Source organism: Pteropus vampyrus, unplaced genomic scaffold (assembly GCF_000151845.1).
Source record: "Pteropus vampyrus isolate Shadow unplaced genomic scaffold, Pvam_2.0 Scaffold53, whole genome shotgun sequence".
In the NCBI taxonomy this organism is placed as follows: domain Eukaryota; kingdom Metazoa; phylum Chordata; class Mammalia; order Chiroptera; family Pteropodidae; genus Pteropus; species Pteropus vampyrus.
The window spans coordinates 8,759,316-8,782,622 of NW_011888834.1; the positions used below are offsets into that span (position 1 = coordinate 8,759,316).

A 23,307-nucleotide genomic window follows, 5' to 3' on the forward strand; every position below is an offset into this window, starting at 1 on the left:
GAAGCAATACACGCAAGTACTGAGATACTGTGAAAAGAAACATGATCACTCTGCAGCTGAGTTTGCTCAATTATGCCACTCATTAATTTTCTTGGCTACACTTCAAGTCCTCTATAAACTTGATGAGATGGATTAGATGTACTTCATAGACATCAGCCTCCGTCACAGCTAACTTTCTGCAGCTGGATCCTACTGTGCAGTATACGGCGGATGTTCTTCTGAGCTAGGCTCACATTTCCCAAAATAAGGATCAGGGGTTAGTAATGACTGGATCTGAATGCCTATTTTCACGTCACTTTTTATTTGCATCTCCAACAACAGGAGTAAAGAATATGATAATTTATTTCTTTTCAAAAAGTCTTTGCAACTTACCAAATCTATTGATTTCCCACGTCAGTATTTTAAAACGCAGATTAATCTAAGCTCTAGCACCATACAAGAATGAAATACATGTGTTTTTGTCAGAGCAACAATATTTTATATCATCTTTGTTCCTCTGGCTATAACAATTCTGTTTAGAAAAATTTACCAAGCTAAAAATAGTTGATCTAGGTTGTCATAAAAAAGAATATTAAATACCTTTGGTAAAAATAGATATATTTAACAAGATTAGAAAAGCAAACAGTTATAATGTCAAAAGGAGAATATAAAAATGTACACAATGAAACAAATAAATCAACTTATAGATAAAGTGAAGATAAGGCCACTCTTCTTTTCAGGTTTGTCTCTTCCAAACCATGAATGTAGTTCTCTTCTTCTAAATGGTAGAAATTTTAATAAGAAATATGGAAAATCCAGTCTTTCCTATCAGTGTGACACAAGTTTGATTTAGCAACATAGTTCCTTTTCAAAAACCAAGTTTGTAGAACATAGAACACTCTGGTTTACATATGCGAATATAAGGAAAAAATTCCAGATTTCTGTGATTTTAGGCCCAGAACATGGAGCTTGAGAGTTAAGTAAGGCAATAGAATCAGGTGCTCGCTTGCACAGTTGTTTTTCCTGAACTGAATTAACCTAAGTCATATCAAGACAGCTGAAATATAGAACACAGCTAGCTGAGTAAGTACATGGTAACTCTGTAACTAGCAAGTGATCTACAACATTTAATATTTTTTCCATGATCGGAGACCTTTCTCCTGTCATTTGGGCCTCCTCTCGAGAGAGCTGTTGCACAACTCCTAATTCCGGTTGGTGTCTCCTCTTTTAGAACACGCTGTAAATCCTGGAGGATGAAAGGTCCCTGAAGCAAACAACTGAGATTATGGATGGAGATAACGCGGAAGTGCTATCACAGAGCCAGCCGCTGAGCTCCGCTGTCTGGGAGAAGGCCGCGCGGGGCGATGTGGTTATCCTCCCGCATTCCCTCTGCACACACAGTCACACTCCTCGTGGTGCTCGAGGGCCACATCAGTGAGAGATTTGTGCAACCCCCTCACACCAACCTTTGGTCTCAACTGAAGGACCTGGATGGGAACAATGTAAACCACCTTTAAAAACAACCGATGTCTATAACGTATGATTTCATAGACAAGTAGAATTTCTGATAACAAATTTGGGGCTCAACAAAGATTTATAAATTTTATTTTTTTTTTCTAGTGAAGGCATTAGGAATACATCACCCCCACCCCTTAAAAAATCGTAAATGATCATCATTTCATGAAGGAAAGGATATTTTAATAACAATTTGGAAGGATGCTGCCTCAATAAAGAACAGACTTTAAATTGAAAGACTCACTATGCACTCTTTCTTTTACTCATCTAACGATTCTAGAGAGAATTCCACCTTGATTAAGTATTTTGGAACTGCTACTGCACTATTCATTTTGTTTGTTAGTTTCTTTCACTTGTTCACTTATTCACACATTTAACAAATATTTATACTTGAAGCAATACACGCAAGTACTGAGATACTGTGAAAAGAAACATGATCACTCTGCAGCTGAGTTTGCTCAATTATGCCACTCATTAATTTTCTTGGCTACACTTCAAGTCCTCTATAAACTTGATGAGATGGATTAGATGTACTTCATAGACATCAGCCTCCGTCACAGCTAACTTTCTGCAGCTGGATCCTACTGTGCAGTATACGGCGGTTTGGCAATAAAAACAATAATGCCTCTATTTAATGAAGTTATTTGCAGTTTGGATTGCTGAGGTTTTTAATAAAATATAGAGTAAAATAGATCCTGATACTAAACACACTTCCTTTTTAACGCTGTACAAAAGGATATAGCTATGTATTCTATAAAAGATTATCTGTTTACTGGATTAGAACTACCTATTCACTGTGTATTATATTTAATTACTTATAATAGAAATAATAAAGTTTTAGAAATTGTCTGTTTGGATTATAAACAAAGACTAGAGCATATAAAACATGAATCTGCCTAGTTTCTCTGCTCTCTGGGTATGACACAGATCACATCACAAAGCAACTTCTAAAAGTTCCTGAAAATTTTCATTAATCCAAAAAGGCACAAGTCTTATGACTGTTCTACTTGAAGATTTAAAAAAAAAAAAAAAATAGAGCATGTATACCTCATTTGGAGAATGTGGTCATATCAAAGGTTAATTAGCTAAATTTTTTAAATGCTTATGGGTGCCAATCAATACAGTAATGTTTTTACATACTTTAATTCGCAAGAATTCTATGAAGTAATTTACAATTACTATTATATTTCATAATTCTATAATAAAAATTATTTTAAAACATATTATTTTAACGTGAAACAATTCAATGACTATTGAATATTATTTTTATGAGTCAGTACTGACTGAAAGTTTTAGCACAACTAAAGGTGACCTCAAATTAACTACTAAGATACTGGTGCTATATTTTTATATCACACTCTTGTTACAAATTGTTTCTGGAATGAGCATAAACGTACAGATAAATTGTAATACTGACATAGCCAATGTCTTAAATTCGCATCTCCACTTGTATACATTTTCCCAGTTGGCAGGGAAAAAAAAAATACTGGAAAAGGTAGAGGTTAGAGAAGCCACCGTATGCAGTCCTAATAGTTGGTCATGCCAGACTACGATCCTACAATCCTTCATTCCTGTAGCAGTGCTTATGTCAAGATGCATAAACCAAATAAAAGCCCTCTTCTCATCCCCAGTCCTTGTCCACTGATGTTCATGGCAATTTACAAATAGCAGAAGAATCTCTTATGCTCTTGTGATGTTAAAGTCTCAGAAAAGAACTTCTATTGTGTGGTGGTGAAGGCATAATTACTGTTTTCCTTCTTAATTGTTTGAAAGTTTTAATTCTAGAAGAGAAATATAGATTTGGAAAATAACCAGCAGGTCCTGGATAATATTAAAGATGATAAATTGGCTTTCAGGACATAGTTTATGACACCAGAAAATAAATGAGGCAAAAATATATCTCACAAAATTTTGAGGGAGAGGTTTAAACTAAAATTACATACAAATCCATTAAAAAATAATCCAGGGAAAAGCTAAAACCAGACATTGTGGAAATAATAGATAAAGTACAGAAAGAATCATCAGGGAATAGATGCACATGGACCATTGGCCAAAGTGTGAAAAGTGCCCTTAAAATTTTGGGTGCCACAGAACCTTGGAGGATGAGACTCATTACTGCAATAAGTCAACTGAATGGTATTTTTTTTCTCTCTCAAAAAAAAAAAAAACTGATCTGTGTAAGAAAAATAAGACTATACTTTGTTATGAAAAAATGAAATTAAATATATGAAGACATAGACAAGGTGAAAATCATTAGGCTGATTAAGAATAAAAATATGATTCTGTTGTCAGCGTATTCTGTAGATCTTTTCGTCAGATAGAGAATACCCTTTCTACCTCTGGGCAAAATTCATTAAATCTTTATCAATCGTTTGCCATAATTGAAGAATAATGCTAGGCACAGCGGGGAAAATAAAGATAAGTGAGAGCATAGCTAGTAAGACCTTGTTCTAACTGTTTTATAAATATCATTCCTTGAATCCTCACTTTGGAAGCTCATTTTACAGGTGAAGAAATGGAGGCACGGGGGACCAAGTAATTTGCTTGTAGTCCCATAGCTAACAAATGTCAGATTCAAACACAGCATGTCTGGCTTTGGAGTCTGTTCTAAAGCACTGCACTCTCATGTGATCTTTGTTCTTCCTTAGTTCTTAATTTGGTAGAAATAAATAAAAATAAATGATAATTATGAAATAGTAAAAGTTCTCCAATAGAAACATCTGTAAGGTCCTACACATGCAGGACTAGTTATGCTGAGATCGGCAAAAAACTAAAAAGTGCTTCAGGAAGAGGTAATAACTAAGTTTATACATATGTAAAGTTCCTGTCTTGCTTCTCTGAAAACTCCTATTTGAGAGATAGCAAAATTTGTAAAGAAAGATGTTTATTTTTTGGCTAAAGTGGCTTCTAATAAATAATATCTGGTGATTGTTACAAAAGCAGTAAGAATCTTAATAATATGATAATATTATATGAAAACATTATAACAACAATATCATTCTTATATTTTATGAGACTTTTCATTTTCTAAACTTATTTTTGATACAACAGTTGAACTAAACGCAGTAAAAATGCTAGAGGAAACCAAAAGAGAAAATAATTCAGTTATATTTGTAGTAACACAATGAATGGATAATCAGCTTACTATTTAGGAAGGCTGGTATAATAGAGATAGATGAAGGAGAGAAAAATTAGAACTAAGCTCTGTCTTTGCTTTTGCCTTCTCTGTGAGATGAAATAATCTTCAAACTGAAAATGAGCAAATTACTCATCAAAAAGAATCAAAACCCAAGATAGGCTTCATTTTAAATGAACTAAGTGTCTGCACCTCCAGATTAAAGGTATTCAATGACTTAATGCTTTATGTACTATTTCAAGTCATGTTTAAAAATAATTTAATTGATTTAAGAGTAGTACTAGACTAAGAACTTATTTTCAATTGATAGGACTGAGAAAAATTCAGTCCTCAGAAATTATGAATTATGCAAAAAAAACTTACTTTTTTTTTCATAACCTAATTTGATCACTAGCAAAAAAGATAATCACAGAAAAACTAATGATTCCCACATAGATTGCTTCTTGATTTATGAATGCTACATGATGCTCTTGGAAAGAAGCTAAGATAGAATTGGGGATATTCCAGCACTAACAAAAATGTGTAGTGTATAAGTTCTAAGGTTCCCAAGGCTCAGAAAAACAATAATTACTGACATGTAATATGCTATTTTCCTTAATTTCATAGAATAAAGGAAAAAAAAAAGGGTGCAGAATCCATAAAGAGGTTTAAAATGCTATTTGGGGTGACATAAATAATAGGAATATTGGTATAATTATGAATATGTCTTCTTGAGATTTGTGTGCCCACATTGCCCCAAATGGAAAAATAAATATCAAAGATCTCTTTTCTCCAGAATATACAATAATTTATTTCCAAGTTTGTCTTTAAAGTATTTTCTCTTCAGATTTTGAAAAGTTGAAAAGTTTCACCCTTTTTTTACCCTACAAAGAAACACATTTTCTTTTTTTATGTGAGAGATAAATTCACTGACCACCCATGATGCACTATCAGAGTAGATAAGGTTTCAAAATCCTTAATGTCTGGAGTTTTTAGTTAAAGATCCTAATTTAAAAGACGAAAACATGAACTATTTGTAAACTTTTTTTTTTTCATGAATGCTACATCTCTTTTCCAAACAAAAATGCATTTCAGATATACTGTTTTGTTATTTTTTAAGACCCAAAACACCCAAAGGAACCCCAAAAGAAATGATATACCTACCTCATGATATTTTTTAGTAACTTTGCTTGGGACACATTGACATTCATTGCAATTGTGGAGACAACAGGCACAGTTTCCACCACAGCGTTTAACCAGGAGACAACCTGGCCAGAAAATGGTGTCGGTTCTCTTTAGTTCTTCCCTTACGGACACCGAGAAGTTACGAGGTGTGCAGCTGTATAATCTTACCTCCTCTTTTAGAAGGTTCAGATCCACTACTATAAGGCATAAAAGAAAGCAAAGAGAAATGTTCATGCTTTGAGCCTGAATGTATTTTATTAAATTCTTTTCATAAAGAAATCTATTTCATGAACAATAACCCTAACAATATCTCTTCTTATTTTAATCAGGGTTTGGGGCTATGCAGAGCGCAAGTTGGACTTTATTTTACAGTAAACAAAGCTCTATTATGACTTAGTGACCAATAGAGATGCCATTGTGCAATATTAAGAACAGAGCCAACAAAACAGTTGAGAGCTATAAATAGGAAACTTTATAGAGGAAAAAGAGGGCTACACCTTTTAACCTTAGTAACAAAGTCAACAAGGAGAGCATTGGAAGGAAGAATAGAATGTAAAATGCTGAATTCTTTGATTAAAAAATAAATGTATTTTTTTAAAGGATTACGAGCTCATGCAATTAATGAAGAAGAACTTACAGAAACTTGTCGACAGAACTTACTACAATCTTTCTGGCAATAAGAATCATAAAATGTAAAAAGGAAATGAAGAAAATTGATTTTTGAAGACAGCTGAGTGGACCATGAGGTGAAAAAACATGATACATTTTAAAAGAGCAGAAGTCGTTGGAAAGCACAGCTTCTGGTGCATTAAGTAATTTCTGGCCTTTGAAATTTGGTTTAACTCAGATTTCTATTCTTCCTCTAAAGGAAGGAAGAAATGTCTAACTTATAACCATTGTCTCTGTTCTTTTAACAACTTGGTTAACTAAGTTGTGCTTTATTCTTTAAAAGAATACCTACTTGTGAAGACCAAACAAAATATCCTTTCATCAGATAGTTGCAGTAAATTCTCAAAGAACCATTGTTTTTAACTACAAAATGATATCGTCTCAGTTAAATTATATCCAAATAACATGTAATGTTTAATATGAATTTATATATAACATATAAATAGTAGTTTATTATTATCAGGATAAATTCTCTAACACAATTTTAATTTCTGCTTTATAGCTTTGCCTTTTCCCCCCTAGAAATATTTAAATAAAAACAATTCCAATAAAATTGAGGAGTTTTGGATAATTCATCACAGATTTTTCTATCAAAAATAAAGCTTTTATTAAAATTTAGGAAAAGTTTCTAAAATATAATAACACTAATTAAATAACTTTTCACTAATATTGGAAACATAAACAAGAATTGAAAGAAAATAAAAAATATTTTCTGGTTAAAGATTGTTTCAAATAATAATCATCACTATGTAATCCAGTTTTAAAAATTAAGGGCCATATTTTAAATAATTTTAAAATGACAAGGTAATTAAGAATAAAATATATTTTTTTTGTGGCTACATTATATTGTATATGTGATCGAATTTTTCCAAAATGTCAAAGAGAGCTAATGCATTTTAAAGAAATATATTATAAATTATGCATATGCAGTCATAAATTCTAAGCACATGTAAACTATATGGTTGACTAAAACCTTGGTCAAGTTTAGAAAAACACCAAAAAAATGCTAATTCTATATGTTCATTTCAACTTCTTTTTCAGCTAAAAAATTATTTTTCCAACTCGATCGAAAATCACTATTTTGAGTAAAGATTTTCTTTTCATCTGAAAACTGATCCTGTGAAAGTAAAGCTTTAAAATATTTAAGGAGAAATAAGTTCTTTTTTTTTTTTTTTTTGAGTACTCTAAAAGACCAATTTATCTCTAATAAAATTAATGAGATAAATAGGTTAAATAATGTCACATATTTTACCTGATTTCATTTTGCTGGACTAATAGGATATGTATGTGCTGCTCTTTCATTGTTAAAGCTATATATGAGCTTATTTGAGTCTTTTTCCAGAAGATACTATCTGGGTAAGGAGAGAGAAAACCTAAAACATGCACACACATACAAAAGCCAGTTGCCAAAATTTGCAATGCTTATTTAAGATTGATACTCCCTTAGAATGTGAATGAAGCTCTTAACTTCTAAAGGATATTCATCTACTGCAAATAGTTTTAAACACACTATTTCATGAAACTAGAAAATCAGACTGTATATGTTCACTTTAAAATGTTTACTTAACCACAATAAAAGGTTAGATAGATTTCCCAAGTGGACTAAGTTATGATACCTGTTACAATGTGAAAATTTAAACACACTTTCAACTTAGCTTCCACTCATTTATCATGTTTGACACAAAAGTCAAAAGCCCTTTTTAAGTACTAGTTAAGCCTGACTTAGAAAATATGTATTGTTATTATTATTTTTTTTTCTGTTGTAGCAAGGTATGAATGAAAATCCAGAACCAGAGGAAAAAAGGGAAAAAAACAAAACAGAAAAGCTTTAATGCAGTCCACTGGGCTATAAAAATACAATAAAGATTTAATACTTGGCATATCTTATTTGAAAGGCATGCTTCTTACTTCAAACTCAACTAAGATTCATTAAAATAAATCCTGTGATTATAAATTGGGGTCACAAATGCTCTAATCATTGTGCAGAACTTTTAGGTAAAAAAGAAAAAAAAAAAGGGAGAAAGATTATGCTCCAAAGCATACATTTTTTAAAAACTGAACTATAATAATTTGAAAGTTTCCCTCTGCGGAATATTTGTAAAGTAAAACTGAGCCTTCAGATTCCATATTTCCTTTTTCATAACTACCTCCTAAGACAACACATACATTAATTTGTCTTTCTGAAGAATGAACATTTTGAGCATGTCACCAAAGTTATTATTTCTAATACAAATTTTCTTCTTTAGATTCATCAATATTGCAAATTTTACTAAAATGGATAATACTGGAAAAAAATATGGTCACATTTTACTTAGTTGTTCATTCCTTTGAGATATTCAGCTCAAGAATATTCTGTTACTGTAGTGCAATCTGAGGGTGGTCTTTCCAAGATAAATGTGGTAACACTGTGATATGTTTATTCTGTGGGAAATCTATTTCAGTGTCTAATTAGAAGCATTTAAACGTTTTATTCCTCATTCCTTTGTAGAGAGACTCTTGGGAGGGAAGTTGGTTTTGTCTATATAGATGATATCCCACACTTGCATTTTAGTTTATGTAAAGTTTAAAAAATATACACTGCTTTTCGCACACTTACTGTATGCTTAAAAAGTTAATAGTTTTGGCAAACTGCAAAGGGCTTCAATTTGGAAAGTGCTAAATGAATATTTGAAAGATTTAGTTCAGGGGTGGGTGCTTTTAAATATATACTAGCTGAGGGCCAAATCTTCATTGAGAACCATGTGGAGAGGTACAGGCATAAAGGCATGGCTAGGAGGTAGATTTTTAGGCTCAAATCCTGGGTCTGACTGTCAAAAAAACTAGAGCTGAGCTTCGAACCTGGTTTACTCCCTCTGCTTTTTACAGATCAACATGATAATTTACTTCGAATTTGCTAACAAAAGCTCTATTCATGTTGTTTCAGCTAGCTTTGCAGATCTTCATTTTCCTGTTCCTAAGTGGGAGGAAAGGGAAGTATTGTTCATAAGTTATTCATCAAGTTATTCATCAAGGTCAAATCTTATAAATATGTAACAGCTTTCAGCATCTGGACAATATTCGGCTGCCCATGTACTTGAACACAGCTTTCAGATACTGCTGAAAGGAAACCAGGTCTGTTGGCATAGCAAAACACCCGTGGCTGGGCAAGTCTGAGCACGACCTGCTGAGATTAAAGCTCCTCATCCAGAAGGGCTGCAGCCCTTAGCAGGAACGGGCAGGTATAGGGTTTTTTCCTGACAAGATTTAGAAGAACCAGTCTGGTGCGATCTGCCCTTGTGAATTGCTCAAATTAACTAAACAGTGTTCCATCTATATAAATTTTATGGACTGTCGTTCCATTCTCTAAAGTGATGCTGGGTAGACTTCAGTGTTTCCGGCAGACAGAAACAGATTTTTTTGAGTGCATTATACTTATCCAGTTATTTCTATTACATTTTCATTTGTATCTGAGATGGACAATTTCTAATTCTAAGGTTACTAGGAAATTCGCTAACCTTACAGGAAACCCAGTCAACATTATTTCCAATTTCTTGACCACGTGGAATTAAGTTTAGTTAGCAATATTTTCACTCTTGAAGGGAGGAATGCTCTTATGGTCAAAAGTGATCATTTAAGAAACAAATTAATATAGAGAAAAATTATCATGGTGTGGTTTCCATTGGGTCATTATTTTCTTGCCAAGAATCCTATCTTGGAATCTACTAATTCTATTTCATAGAGAGTCATTGACATTTTTCATATTATTTAGAAAAGTTTCTAGGCTTTGGAAATGGAATTGATATAATCCTGATCCTTGAAGACATAGTAGATAATGATTTTGATGAAGGTTCCCCTATTCTAGCTCCAAACTTGGTTTAGCAATTATGATAATTTCTCTTGAATCTCTATTTTGATACTTGGGGTATCAAAATACCCCAAGTATTAGGTTGAATAAGCAATGGTTCTTGAGAAATGTAATAAAGGACTTCATCAAAATGATATTTCTGAATTAAAGAAATGACAAGAATTTTCAGCAAAAGTATTCCTTTTAATCTTGCAAACACACCGAGTTATAACTAAGCGTCTCCTTATGTGTAGTTCTATTTAACATGTAAGTATGTTCAAATGTTATTAAAATGGCTTAGCTAAATATATCTCTGAAGAATTTAAAACTCTACTCATTAGAATCTATGGCAGAATAATCTGAAACATTAGCTAAGAAAATTAAATGAGGTTCTAATGTGAAGAGAGAGCTTACCTCTAGATTTTCTTCCAAAAACAAAAGCCTTGCCAAGAAGTTGCCAAGTTGGCCTGTATAGATCTTCTAAGTCCAACTGCCACCTATCTGGTTCAAGATACCGAATAAGGTCTTCCAAGGTACTAAAGGCAGTGACAGCGTTATTAAGCAGGTCCAGTGGCAAAGCTGAGGGGGGTAACACTGAAGGACTCACAGCTTCTGTGAATTGCTGAAAGTAAAAGGAATCCTATGTTAACTGTTTTAAAAATGACAATGTATTCCTCCTGGACTCATGCATGAGGTTAGACTAAAGCTATAAACACATGAGAAGTGAAATTATATTCAACTCCAGTTAGAAGTAATTACTTTGCAAAGACTTCATATAGATGAACTCTGACAGATTTTCTGTGCAAGCAATGAGAAAGACATTAACTTTCATACCAGAAGCCAGAGTAGATGTGGACATCTGTTGCTTAAAAACCAAAAAACAAACAAAAAACTGTCTCCATGGTTCAATTTCAGACTTATAATGAAAACTATAGTATGGTTTAGCAAATTTTTGTTTCTTAGTTTTCCACTTTTCATTTTCCTCAATCTTGGAAATCACTAGGTAGTTATGCAATGTCAGATGAATTAAAATTTTAATAAAAAATAATTAGTTAACTCAAAGAATTATGACAAAATGTAGATAAAAAGCTTTTGACATTGGAGAACTTGTTAATCAAGATAGAAAACTCCTAAACAATAGCACATAACTAATAAATTTGCCTACAATTGTATTTAATGAACAGGATTAAAAGACAACAGGATAACACTTTGGTAAACTACCTATCACAGGATTAGTACCTAGAGTATACAATAAAAAAAGGACAAACAATTCGATAAAAAATGGGCAAATTACAGACAAGAAGTGTGAATGGTCAAAAGACATATAAAAAACATGTAAAAATTCATTAGTAATGAGAGAAATGCAAAACAAAGTGAGGTATTTCACATACAAAAAAGGAGATACAATTTCACATACATAAGATTGGCAAGCATTTAAAAGAAAGGATTGCCAAGGATGTAGGTGAATTGGAATTTCTTGCTCTGCCTGTGGAAGTGAGTGTTAACTGATGCGACCACTTTAGTTTACACAGGATACTAGAGTTGAAGATTTTTATGTCGCATGTCTCTGTAATTCACTTTTGAGGTTTATTTGTGCGCATGGGAACATATGCAGTTACATTCATCGTAGTGTTGTTTGAAATAGAGAATTAGTGAAAACAACCTAAATGCCCATACACAGAGCAATGGATTAAAATACATCATTTTAAATGGCAAGCAACATGAGACAATAATTTCAATAAAAGTTCAATAAGAACCATCCCGATTTTTAAAGCAGACTAAGGGTAGGGAATGGTAGGTCAGAATTGAAATCAAAATAGGCAAAACAAATAAATGAACAAGTGCTCAACTGAGTTGTTTTATTATTATTATTATTATTATTATTATTATTATTATTATTATTATTTGCAGAGAAGGAGAGAGGGAGAATAATGAAATAAAGCATGCTGATTGATGTTCATTATCATTGTATTTTATAATAACAAACAATTGGGAAAGAATCTAAATTTACAGTAGTTGGAATAGTTAATTACACTGTACTCATAAACTGAAATAGCGTACAGCCTTTAGAAATGAGGTCCTCTAGGAATCTGTATTAACAAAAGAAATTCTTACTATGTAGTAAATGACTAAAAACAGCTATATAAATGTAGTGTAAACATACCATGATTTCAACATACATAAATTGAAACAAACAAAAAATCAACAGTGCCTAACATTTCAGGAGTGTTTATAATTTAAGGGAGAATGGATGATTTTAATTTTCTTCCTTATACATATCCATGTTTTCAACATTTTCTATTATAAATATGGATTCCTTTTGGAAGTGAGGTCAAAATAACAACATTTGTTATAATAATAAAAAAAAACTATTATATCAGCTCTTCCTTTTTTTCCTCATTGCATCCTGGGCTAGATACGGAAAACCATGTACTATATATAGCAGCCTCCAAGTTTGTCTCCTTGCCTTTAATCTTTCCTTATTCCTTTTATTCTATGCCGCATAACCCTGGGTTAATCTACCTAAAATAAGTTATCACGGATCATGTGATGAATTTGGACAAATGCCTATAGTGATTTCTCATCTGGAGGATGAAATCCAAATTCCTTACCCTGCACTCAGGAGCCTTACCACCTGACCTTTGCTGCCCTTTCCCATCTAATCCTCTACTCATCAAAGACATGCACATTTTGTTCCAATCAATCTAGTCTCTTCACTAACTACTGCACATGTCATATTCATCTCAGACCTTGTACTTCTACCCATGCTAAATGCTGCTCCCCTTCTCCCATATGCAAAACCCTCCCTCCTGTGATCCACATAATAAATCTCTACCATTTCTTGAAACTCAATTCATCCATGAAACCTTACTCAATAACAGGGCCATCATTGTCCCATATATCTCAATTGTGTCAATTTGAAAAAGAATCCCTCTCTGAGCTATTTTGTGGGCACAGGGCTTGAAAAGCAGAATCTGTTCTGTAAATTATAAAAAAGGACAACCATTCTCTGGGCAAGCACAACCCCTTCGTGGGCTCACTGCTTCACGGGTATAGAGTCTTTGCACACAAGGTGAGGAGTGTGGGGGTGGAAGGTAGGAAGGTAGGGGTGTGGGATGGATTTTTCTAAAGCATAATTGGCAGACATGAGTGTGGCAGTCTTGGGTCAACAATAATTTTATTCTTATTTTAAAGATCTAATTTTAATAATGTCGAGATTCTAGCTAAAATATTAGTACATGTTTATATCAAGTAAAAACTAAGGGTCAGTAATACTCAAAGAATAACTGAGTTATTACTCATGACTATGACAGTATAAAACAAATTGAATGTCATAATCTGTACACAGAGAGTAAATGTATAGAAAGCTAATACACAAAGTATATATTATTCATTAAAGCCTCAGAGCACAGATGTATATTTTACACATGGTATAAAATTGTTTTTTAAACTATTTTCAATTAGACCATAATCCAGGAATAAGTTGGCTTACTTTACTTCCATGTCCGTTGGAGACTCCGCGTACAGCATTCCTTTTAAAGCAATAAAAAGCTCCTACTGAAATCAATATTGCTGAGATAAAGTTTAAAGTATATATATATATATATATATATATATATATATATACTTTATATATATATACATATACATATTTTATATATAAATATATACATATATATACATATATACACATATATACATATACGTGTGTGTGTGTATGTGTGTGTGTGTGTGTGTGTGTGTATATATATATATATATAGAGAGAGAGAGAGAGAGAGAGAGAGAGAGAGAAAGAGAGAGAGAGAGAGAGAGAGAGAGAGAAGGAACCAAAACAAAATAAGCCTGTAATATCGACAAACAAAATATGCACACCTTGCGTTCAATGAAGTCTCAGAATATCAATCCCTTCAAATGTCAAAGATATATTACTGCGTGTATATATATAGGTTGCTGTTACAAATCTTCAAGCTTTTAAATATTGAAATTAAAATAAGATAAATTTTAAAAGATACACACACACACACAGAGCAGTACCCGCTTATTCAAAAAAACAGGATGGGAGAATCAACTCACTTCCCTTGGATTTAAAGAATCATCCCCTGGACAGAACAGAGGAAACAGTGTTTTTATTTAAGGGCTTTCTTGTGACTGTCACCCCACCCACTGCTTCAAGGAACAACCAAGTCCTTCACTTTCAAAGTTCTGCTTTTCTAAGTTGTCAAAAGGGATTTTCAGAGAAAAGGGGGAGCAATGTAAAAAAAAAAAGTTAGAGGGGAAAAAAATGTCCTCTATATTTTTTTAAGTTTTAACTTTTCTTTCAACCAAAAACTCCTCTTTTCAGTACAGGTTCATAGCCTCTCCCTCCTGCCCCGTCCCCCATCATTTAGTGTCTAGAAAATTCTAACAATATCTCTGTTACTTAAAAATACTTATGATTGGGTTAAGTGCCTCAAATTGAATTGTATTTTCACATTCTCCATCCCCTATCTCTTTTAGTCACCATAGAAATAGATATTTATTACAAAGTTATGAATTGTTCTAAGACTCTTTAGTGGATGACAATGATCAGGAAGAAAAAGCAAAGTTTTTTGGTGTTCTGTAACGCAAACAACTTGCACAGTTTTTCTTTTTTCTTTTTTTTTGGTGTTCTGTAAATCAACACCACTACTTTAGTAAGCCAGAAGAAAGCTTTTTTTTTTTTTTTTTTTGCTATAACATACAGGGTAGCAGTGATAACAGGAGTGGATAACCTAGTCGTAGGCTACATCCTTTCAGGTACATTACTCTAAAAAGATAGATTGTGAAAGAGCAGAAAAGGACTATGAAATCTCTATGCAATGAAGTGCCCTGTCAAACCATGCAGTTCTAAAGTGTCTGTACCATGTGTTAAGGTACAGACACTTAAAATGAGGTCTTTTAAATTCCCCGGTGAAAGTCATTCTGAATGATAGTATGAGATGAGAGAAGAACTCTGTTCAGAAGTCAAGGAGCCTGGCCAGTAATCTTGGAGCTGCCCCCAGAATTTGGGCAAATACTGTGACCCTCTGAGCTTCATTTTCCTTCTCTGTAAAGCATGGCTGCTAAACTCAGTGACTTTTAAGTTCCTTTCCAGCTTTTAAATTTCAGAATTTTATGTAATCCTATATAATCGCTAGAGGGTCCATTTCCTCCACATCCTCGCCAACACTCACTATCTCTTGTATTTTTGATGATAACCATTCCAACAGGTGTAAGGTAGTATCTCATTGTGGTTTTGATTTGCATTTCTCTGATAATTAGTGATGTCGAGCATCTTTTCATGTACTGTTGGCCACCTGGATGTCTTTTTTGGAAACATTTCTTCTATTCAGTTCCTCTGCTCATTTTTCAATTAGGTTTTTTTTTTTTCTTGTTGTTATTGAGTTGTATGAGTTCTTTATATATTTGGGGTATTAACCTCTTATCCAATATATGGTCAGCAAATATTTTGTCCTGTTCCACAGGTTGCCTTTCATGTTGTTCATGGCTTCTTTTAACCTACAGAAGCTTTGTAGTTTGATGTAGCTCAACTTTTTAACTTCTGGTTTTATTGCTATGCTTTTAGTGTCATTTCCAAAACATCCTTATGCACTGCAAGTGGGAATGTAAATTTATTCAGCCACTATGAAAAACAATATGGAAGTTCAACAAAAAATTAAAATTAGAACTACTGTATGATTTGGCAATCTCACTTCTGGATATATATCCAAAAGAAAGAGGATACTGAAAAGTTATCTGTACTCTCATGTTTATTGTTCCATTTTTAACAATAGCCAAAATATGAAAACAACCTAAGAATTCATCAACAGATGAATGAATAAAGAAGATGCGGTGTACTGTATATTACTCAGCCATGAGAAAGAAGGTAATCCTGAATCTGTGACAACATGAATGAACCTTGAGGGCATTATGCTAAGTGAGATAACTCAAACAGAGAAAGACAAATACTGTATGTTATCACTTATTTGTGGAATTTAAAATAGTTAAACTCATAGGAACAAAGAGTAGAATGGTGGTACACGGGCTGGGGAGCGGAGGACCTGGGGCAATCAATGTTGGTTAAAGAGTATAAACTTTCAGTTAAAAGATAATAAGTACATACACAGTATCGTGATAACAGTCAACAATACTGTATTATATACTTCAAAGTTGCAAAGAGACTAGTTCTTAAATGTTCTCACCACAAAACAGAATTGATAATTATGTGACTTGATAGAGGTGTTAGCTATGGTGACAATAATACTGTAATATATAAATGTATCAAATCAACATGTCTACACCTTAAACTTACACATGTTCTATGTCGATTATATCTCAATTAGGGGGAAAAAAGAAAGACAGAAATAGGTCCATCAGACCTTCAGCAAAATGATCTGGAAAGTTTCTAAACAAACATACTACTTAATAAATCTGCGGTGGGACTGAGGTCTCTATTTTTTTTTCTTTAAATATTCCTTGTTGCTTTAGATTATCAGTGAATTTTGAAGAAAACGGCCCTATAGTACAACTAATATAAGTCAACATTGATTTTTTTTTCTGTCCTAAGAGTGCATACAAGTTTACCCCGCCTTTTAAAAATACAAATATCCCTAGAAAGGCATATCTAGCTAATGAATGGGAGCTGTGTGGATCTAAAAATCAGAAGAAAACAGGTTCATGTTTAGAGAATTGATATCAATATTTTTCAAATACGTAGAGACACATGCTATGTTATGGGCTGAATTATGTCCCACTAAAATTCTAACGTTGAAATCCTATCCCCCCAGTATCACAGAATGAGATTGTGTTTGGAGACAGGCCCTTTAAAGAAGTAATTCAGTTTAAACAATGTCATTAGGGTGATCTCTAGTCCAATAGGTCTGGTCCTTGTGAGAAGAGGAAATCTGGACCCAGATACACACAGAGGAAGGACTGCTTAAAGACACAGAGAGAAGACGGCCACCCATAAGGCAAGCAGAAAAGTCTCAGAAGAAACCAATCTTGCTGACACCTTGACTTCGAACTTCTAGCCTCTGGATCTGTGAGAAAATAAATTTCTGTTATTTAAGCTATGCAGTCTGTGGTATGTCTTTGTAAAGGCAGCAATAACAAATTAATACATACTGTCATCAACTTCTCAACCTAAAATCTATTACAGCAGCAAAGAAAGGTTAATATTATACTATGTCTGTTAAATTATTTAACAAACATTTATTAAAAGTCCTATGAGATGGCCACTGAGAACAAGGCAGACCAAAATAATCACCCTTGGGAAGCTTAGCCTTAATAAATCAAGTATTCTGTATCATAGGAGAGATTTTTCCCTGGCCAAAACAAAGCCAAACTGAGAATCTGCTGTTAGGAATCACATAAGTAACCCAACAAGTATCACAGAAATCCTGGTGAGTGTGGACCACAAAAAGTAAACTTCATATGAAAGAATAACTGAAAAACAAATATACTTCTACTTTTATTATTAAAAAAACAAAAACAAAAACAAAACAAAACAAAAAAACCTGGCAGCCCAGATGTTCAGACAAAGTCTGAATATTCAGTGGCCATATGCATCTATGTTACAAGCTCAAGACGGCAAGTTTGGCTCTAGAGTAGGTTCCCTTACTGTCTTCTCTAGCATTACTTTTGAAAAATCAACATCTTAGTGTTTCTGTATTTTATTATGGCTACCATAAATATTTTATGCACTTATTATCACATTTTCCTTTTTTAGAAAAAGAAAAGCTGACTTCCTATTTGGAATAGTGCTATATGAACTGCTTAAAATTTCACAATAAGTAGCCACTTACTTCTAAAAAACTAAAGCTTGTCTTTTTTATTAGGATTTTTGTGGTGAGTGCAATTTTTAAAATACAACATTTACAATGAATCTTCCCTGGACAAATACACACATACCAATGTTTACCTTGAGTAGCATAGCAACTGTTGCGAAACTTTTAGGGCCTACAAAGATTTATGTTGCAGCTTTCTAAGCCAACTGCATACAGTACATTTCAAACTGATAATGAGCCTTTCACTTCATTCATACCTAACAGAAGGGTTAGGAATGCAGATTAGGTTTTATTGTTGTAGTTAATAAAAACAAAAGAACAACAAAATAATAATCCAGGTGTTGTAAGAGAAGAAAAAACAAAATTCGGTCTCGTGTTACATCACTTCTTAAAGGTGCCTCCAATCTCATTTATACAATGTCAAGCTGATATATTGTACATAGGTCTGACTTTTAAAGAGCTTAAGAAGCAGACAGGGCATGCAGACAAAAATGCGTGCCAGGAACAACTGACGGGAGGTTCTGTAAAGACACAAGAATGCCCCGGAACAATTCATTTAAACATGCTCCTTTGTCCTTTCCCCCTGTTCTTATCTGGATTCATCCAAAAAGTTATCTGGGTTATGTTTTTAAATTATTTTTAAGCCAGCAAAGAAAAGCAAATGCTTGCATTCTTACTGAAGAACAGATGTTTTAATACTGTGCGGGTAATGCAGATTATATATTTAAGTGAGAAATCCTAGGGAAGGTGGCCAGTCATATTCAAATCCAGCCTTAATATTGAGAGGTTCTTAATGAAAGAGTATGATAATTGAATAAAACTTGATGTAACTATCCAGCCAATCACAGTGACAGTTAAGTATGAAAAGCAAACAATGTTTATCATCCCACACCTAAAAGCAATTTCAAGACTCAAATTGATCTTCCAAAGCTATGAGTTTCATGGTTCTAGGCAAACCCTGAGTAGCAGCAGTATTCCACCTGGGCCCAAACATGGAAAAAGAAATGACTGGCTTCGCAGAAAATGTTATCTTTTAAAAAAAGTATTATTTATGTTCATAAGCACAGCTTCTTGCTAAATTAGTGGATGAAACAACTGCCTCTGGCTCAATTTTCCTATCAGCAGGAAACTTGAGAACTACCGAAATCTGATTACATTTACAAATTACGACATTGCTACCCTCAAATCCTCCACATCTAAAACGTTTGTGGTCTGCAGTCACCCCAGTTTGAGAATTTCACCCTAATACCAGCGTCTTAAGTTGGAAGGTGTCAGGTTGGAAGGTCTCAGGCTGGTAAAGCCAAGGCTTTACCAGGGAGCAGGCTGACTGCAGACTTGTGAATCAGTCAACACAGTGTTCCACATCCTAGATAAAACTGTGGATTAGACATAACAACCTATATTGAAAATTGGAATTATGTGAGCTGACTAAAGAACATAGTACCAAGCACATTTTCCACAATGGCTGTATGGGAAGTCAAAATCAAGGGCTTTATCCTACCAAGATTTTAAAAATTATTCCTTTGAATCAAAAAAATGTGACAGGCCATTAAAAAAAAAAAAATTGAAACAGCATGTAGCAGCTGCAAGCATTTGAGAAAAAAAGCATCACATGATTTTTTTCCTAAGCTCATTATATCGAATACTGGTGGATTTGCTTTGTTACAGTGATCAAGAAATGATCAATGTGAGGGACTTCAAGTGAAAGAGAATGTAAAGTAAGGACTGTTAGAAGAAAAACACACCTTCATGAAATACTTAATGTGTGCCTCAACCAGAGTCCCTAAAGACTCTTATAGACATTTCTCTTATAGTTCAATATTTATTTAATTATTCAGCAGCTGTATTATTCAAAAGCTATTAAGGACAATCTGTGGAATGTTTTGTGGGGTTCTAGCAGAGACAGGGTGCCTATATTGGTAGATATTTTCAATGCTGCGTCCAATAAATTTAATAGTCAGATAAGACCCTTAACTTAATTCCAATTTTGAATGTGTGAAATAATTTACTTTGGGTGAGAAACAATGGTATAGAGTTATTTATTTTAAAGTGGCTTGACAGTATAAAAAGAGTGTGAGCAAGTAGCTGATATAGTAATAAAAAATAGTAATTTTTAATAGTAATAAAAAATAATATAGTAATTACTGGATATAGTAATAAAAAATCCTTCAGGAGATGGGAAAAATAAGATAGTCTTATGGAAGTAATTAGCATGTATATAAAGTATAAAGGTCACCGATGACCACCCCACCTCATGGTTGAGTCTAATGGTCCAGTTTCTCAGTCTTCATCCTAACTGACAAGTGGTCCTTCCTTGATAGATGCTTCTTAGCTCTGTTTGCTGGTTCCTCTTGATCGCCCTACTTCTATATGCTGGAGTGGTCCAAGGCTCATTGCTTGGATCTCTACTATTATGTGTCTACCTTCTTTCCTTTACTGATCTCATATAGTTTCAAAACATTACATGTGACGTACATACTGACTACCGCCAAATTCCTATTTATAACCTGAACCTTTTGCTATCTCAGTAAATGACAACTCCATCAGTTGGAGTCATCCTTTGCTTATACCCCACATCCTACATCAAATTATCTTGATTTTACCTTCAGACTAGGGTTAGAATCTGTGATATTGTAATTTATAATAAGAAATATGTATTTGGTTTTCATCCTGTTTCTGGCACAGAGCTCCCCAAACCCTTGAAATTCCTAAGTGACAAGAGCAATGAAGGTGTCTTTTGTTATGCTGATAAAGCAACTTTCAGACCATGCCCAAAGATGGTCATTGCGGGAGAACCAAGCATGTGATTAAGGGTTTGCACTTTCAGTGTCCCCCAAGCTCCAGGGAGGGGAAAGGAGCTGGAGGGTGAATCGACTACCAACAGCCAATGATTAAGCCGATCATGCCTATGTAATGAAGACTTCATAAAAACCCAAAAGGACTGGGTTCAGAGACTTTTGGGTTGGTGAACACACAGATTTGGGGAGATAGGGATGTCTGAAGAAGGCATGGATCTCTGCGCCCTTTCCCCATATCTTCCATCAGGCTGTTCCTCAGTTACAGTCTCTTATAATAAATGGGGAATCTAGTAAGTAAACTAAAATGTTTTTCTGAGTTCTGTGAGCCGCTCTTGAAAATTAATCAAACTTGAGATTATGGGAACCTCTGATTTATAACCAGTCGGTCGGAAGTGAAGCTAACAAACCGGACTTTTGAGTGACATTCTGAGTTGGAGGGGGTCATTGGAACCTCCGATTTGTAACTGGTTAGTCAGAAGCCCAGTTAAAAAGCCTAGGCTTTCAACTGGTGTCTAAAGTGTGGGTGGAGGGTCTGTCTTATAGGACTGAACCCTTAACCTGTGGAATCCAATGCTATCTTCAAGTAGATAGTGTCAGAATTGAGTTGAATCATAGGACACCCAACTGAAGTCCAGAGAATTGTTTATTGTCGATATGGTAAACCGACCCCACCCTCGAACATTAAAACCAAAAGAGAATCAGATCACTTTTCAGCACCTCCACTGCTACTTACTGTCTTATTATCCAAGCCATCTTCTAACTGGTCTCTCTGTTTTTCGCCTTTGCCCAACCAGCCAAAGAAAATTAAGCATTTTTGTAAATTACATGATGAACACTTCATTTGTGTGTGTGTCTGTAAGAATATGTTTAAAGCAGGAATGACAGTTCCTACCTTAGAAAATCATTTAAGGATTAAGTAAAATAGTATAATTAAATATTTTAATAAATAAGTAAGCATTATACACACTTAGGAATTATCATACACATTTTTTGTTATGCTTCATTATCCCCATTACATCAATCTTAGTCAAGATAAACAATTATTTTAAAAATTTTAGTTCATGATTTATGTTGGTTTGTGCTGTATTTAGTGACATCACCTACTTAGTCAGTGCTCCTTGATAGCCCCACCCAACATTCTTATAACCCTGACATGGCAAATCACAGCTTGTCCTTCCCCACAGGGAAAATCCTTGTTCAAACTTCTTTCTCTGCTGAAACATTTACATTCAGGAGCTTTTCTGAGGGAGAGAAATGAGCATTTCACAGCAAGAAGTTCAGTGAACGCAAGTCTAGGTATGTGTACAGCCATGAACACTCTATGCTGAGGAACTTTACAAAAAGTATAACATCCTTAGCGTGCATCTCTAGTTTCAGTGTTCTAAATTCTTACTCCTGGCTTATAAAGTCATTGTATGAAATGAAACAAACAAAAAACCCATCAAAAATGCAGGATTGCACTAATCAGGCTCACTGTGTACCTGTTATTTTAATACAACGTATGGGATTGTGTTAAAACAAAAACAAAACTTCTATAAAGTTACTAGTCAACATGCAGTGTTCATTTCAGCAATAGAAGAAAATATGAATGACAATTATTTTATCAAGTGCTTGTTCATTTCCTTTTCTGTTTCTAATCACTCTGATACTCCTATTATGCTATAAAGTCTTCAATGGTCATTCACAAATATGAACACCTCCAAAAACTAAAAATGTAAACAAGTTATGTTCTTTTATCACATTTTCACATGTTGATCACTGCACTAAAACAAAATTGTGTCAAATGATCAGAATTGTGGGCAGGTTAACAAAATCGCTCAAAGCAATAAAAAACGTGGAATATTTTTGTGAGAAAAAGCTGCCATCATCCCCAAACACATCTGAGAAATAATTCTCCTTTTGGCTGATATAAGAGAGATATAGCTCTGAAAATATGGGCAGATAAAAGTAAAATTATTCCATAAACTGTATTATACTCCTATCATGTGCTTGCACTGAGGTGGTGACGAGGAATCACATAACCATGTGGAATTCTTATCTCTTGATGGACAAATCTTTGTTCCTTGGGTAAGGACTACAACAGTGGTTAAAACTAAGTGCTGTGAGAGCAAGTAATTATTCCTGGAAGAATTAATGGGGACAACAAAGAACTAGTCAAAGGTAATCTAGAATTTAGAAAATAAGAAATTACTTATTTCACAGATTAGAAGTAAGAAGGATTTCAGCTATTTACAAAGAACCTAAACTGGGAAAAAGAATAGTGTTAAGAAGAAGAGGAAGAGTATGACTAAAGCATTACCATTGGGTGGGATAGCAGATGACGGGAGGTGAGGCTGAGCAGACAAAGTGGGGTCTGACTAGGAAAGCTTTATGTGTGCCAAACTGCGGAATTCGGATGTAATCACAAAGCAGTGGGAGAGTGAAAAGAGATTTTAAGA

General features: G+C 33.9%; 1 protein-coding gene across 2 annotated transcripts in view; it reads right to left on the reverse strand.

Annotated features, from left to right (window-relative positions):
- Positions 1–284: 284 nt before the first annotated feature.
- Positions 285–23,307, reverse strand: part of PDGFC (platelet derived growth factor C) — a 167,476-nt gene continuing 144,453 nt past the window's right edge. For both annotated transcript variants that reach the window (XM_011360331.2, XM_011360332.2), the window contains 3 exons: positions 10,701–10,908; positions 5,774–5,991; positions 285–1,466 (listed from right to left, as the gene is read on the reverse strand). In XM_011360331.2, the coding sequence (XP_011358633.1) occupies positions 1,350–1,466; positions 5,774–5,991; positions 10,701–10,908 (543 nt within the window). In that variant the 3' untranslated portion in view covers positions 285–1,349. The remainder of the gene's footprint in view (positions 1,467–5,773; positions 5,992–10,700; positions 10,909–23,307) is intronic.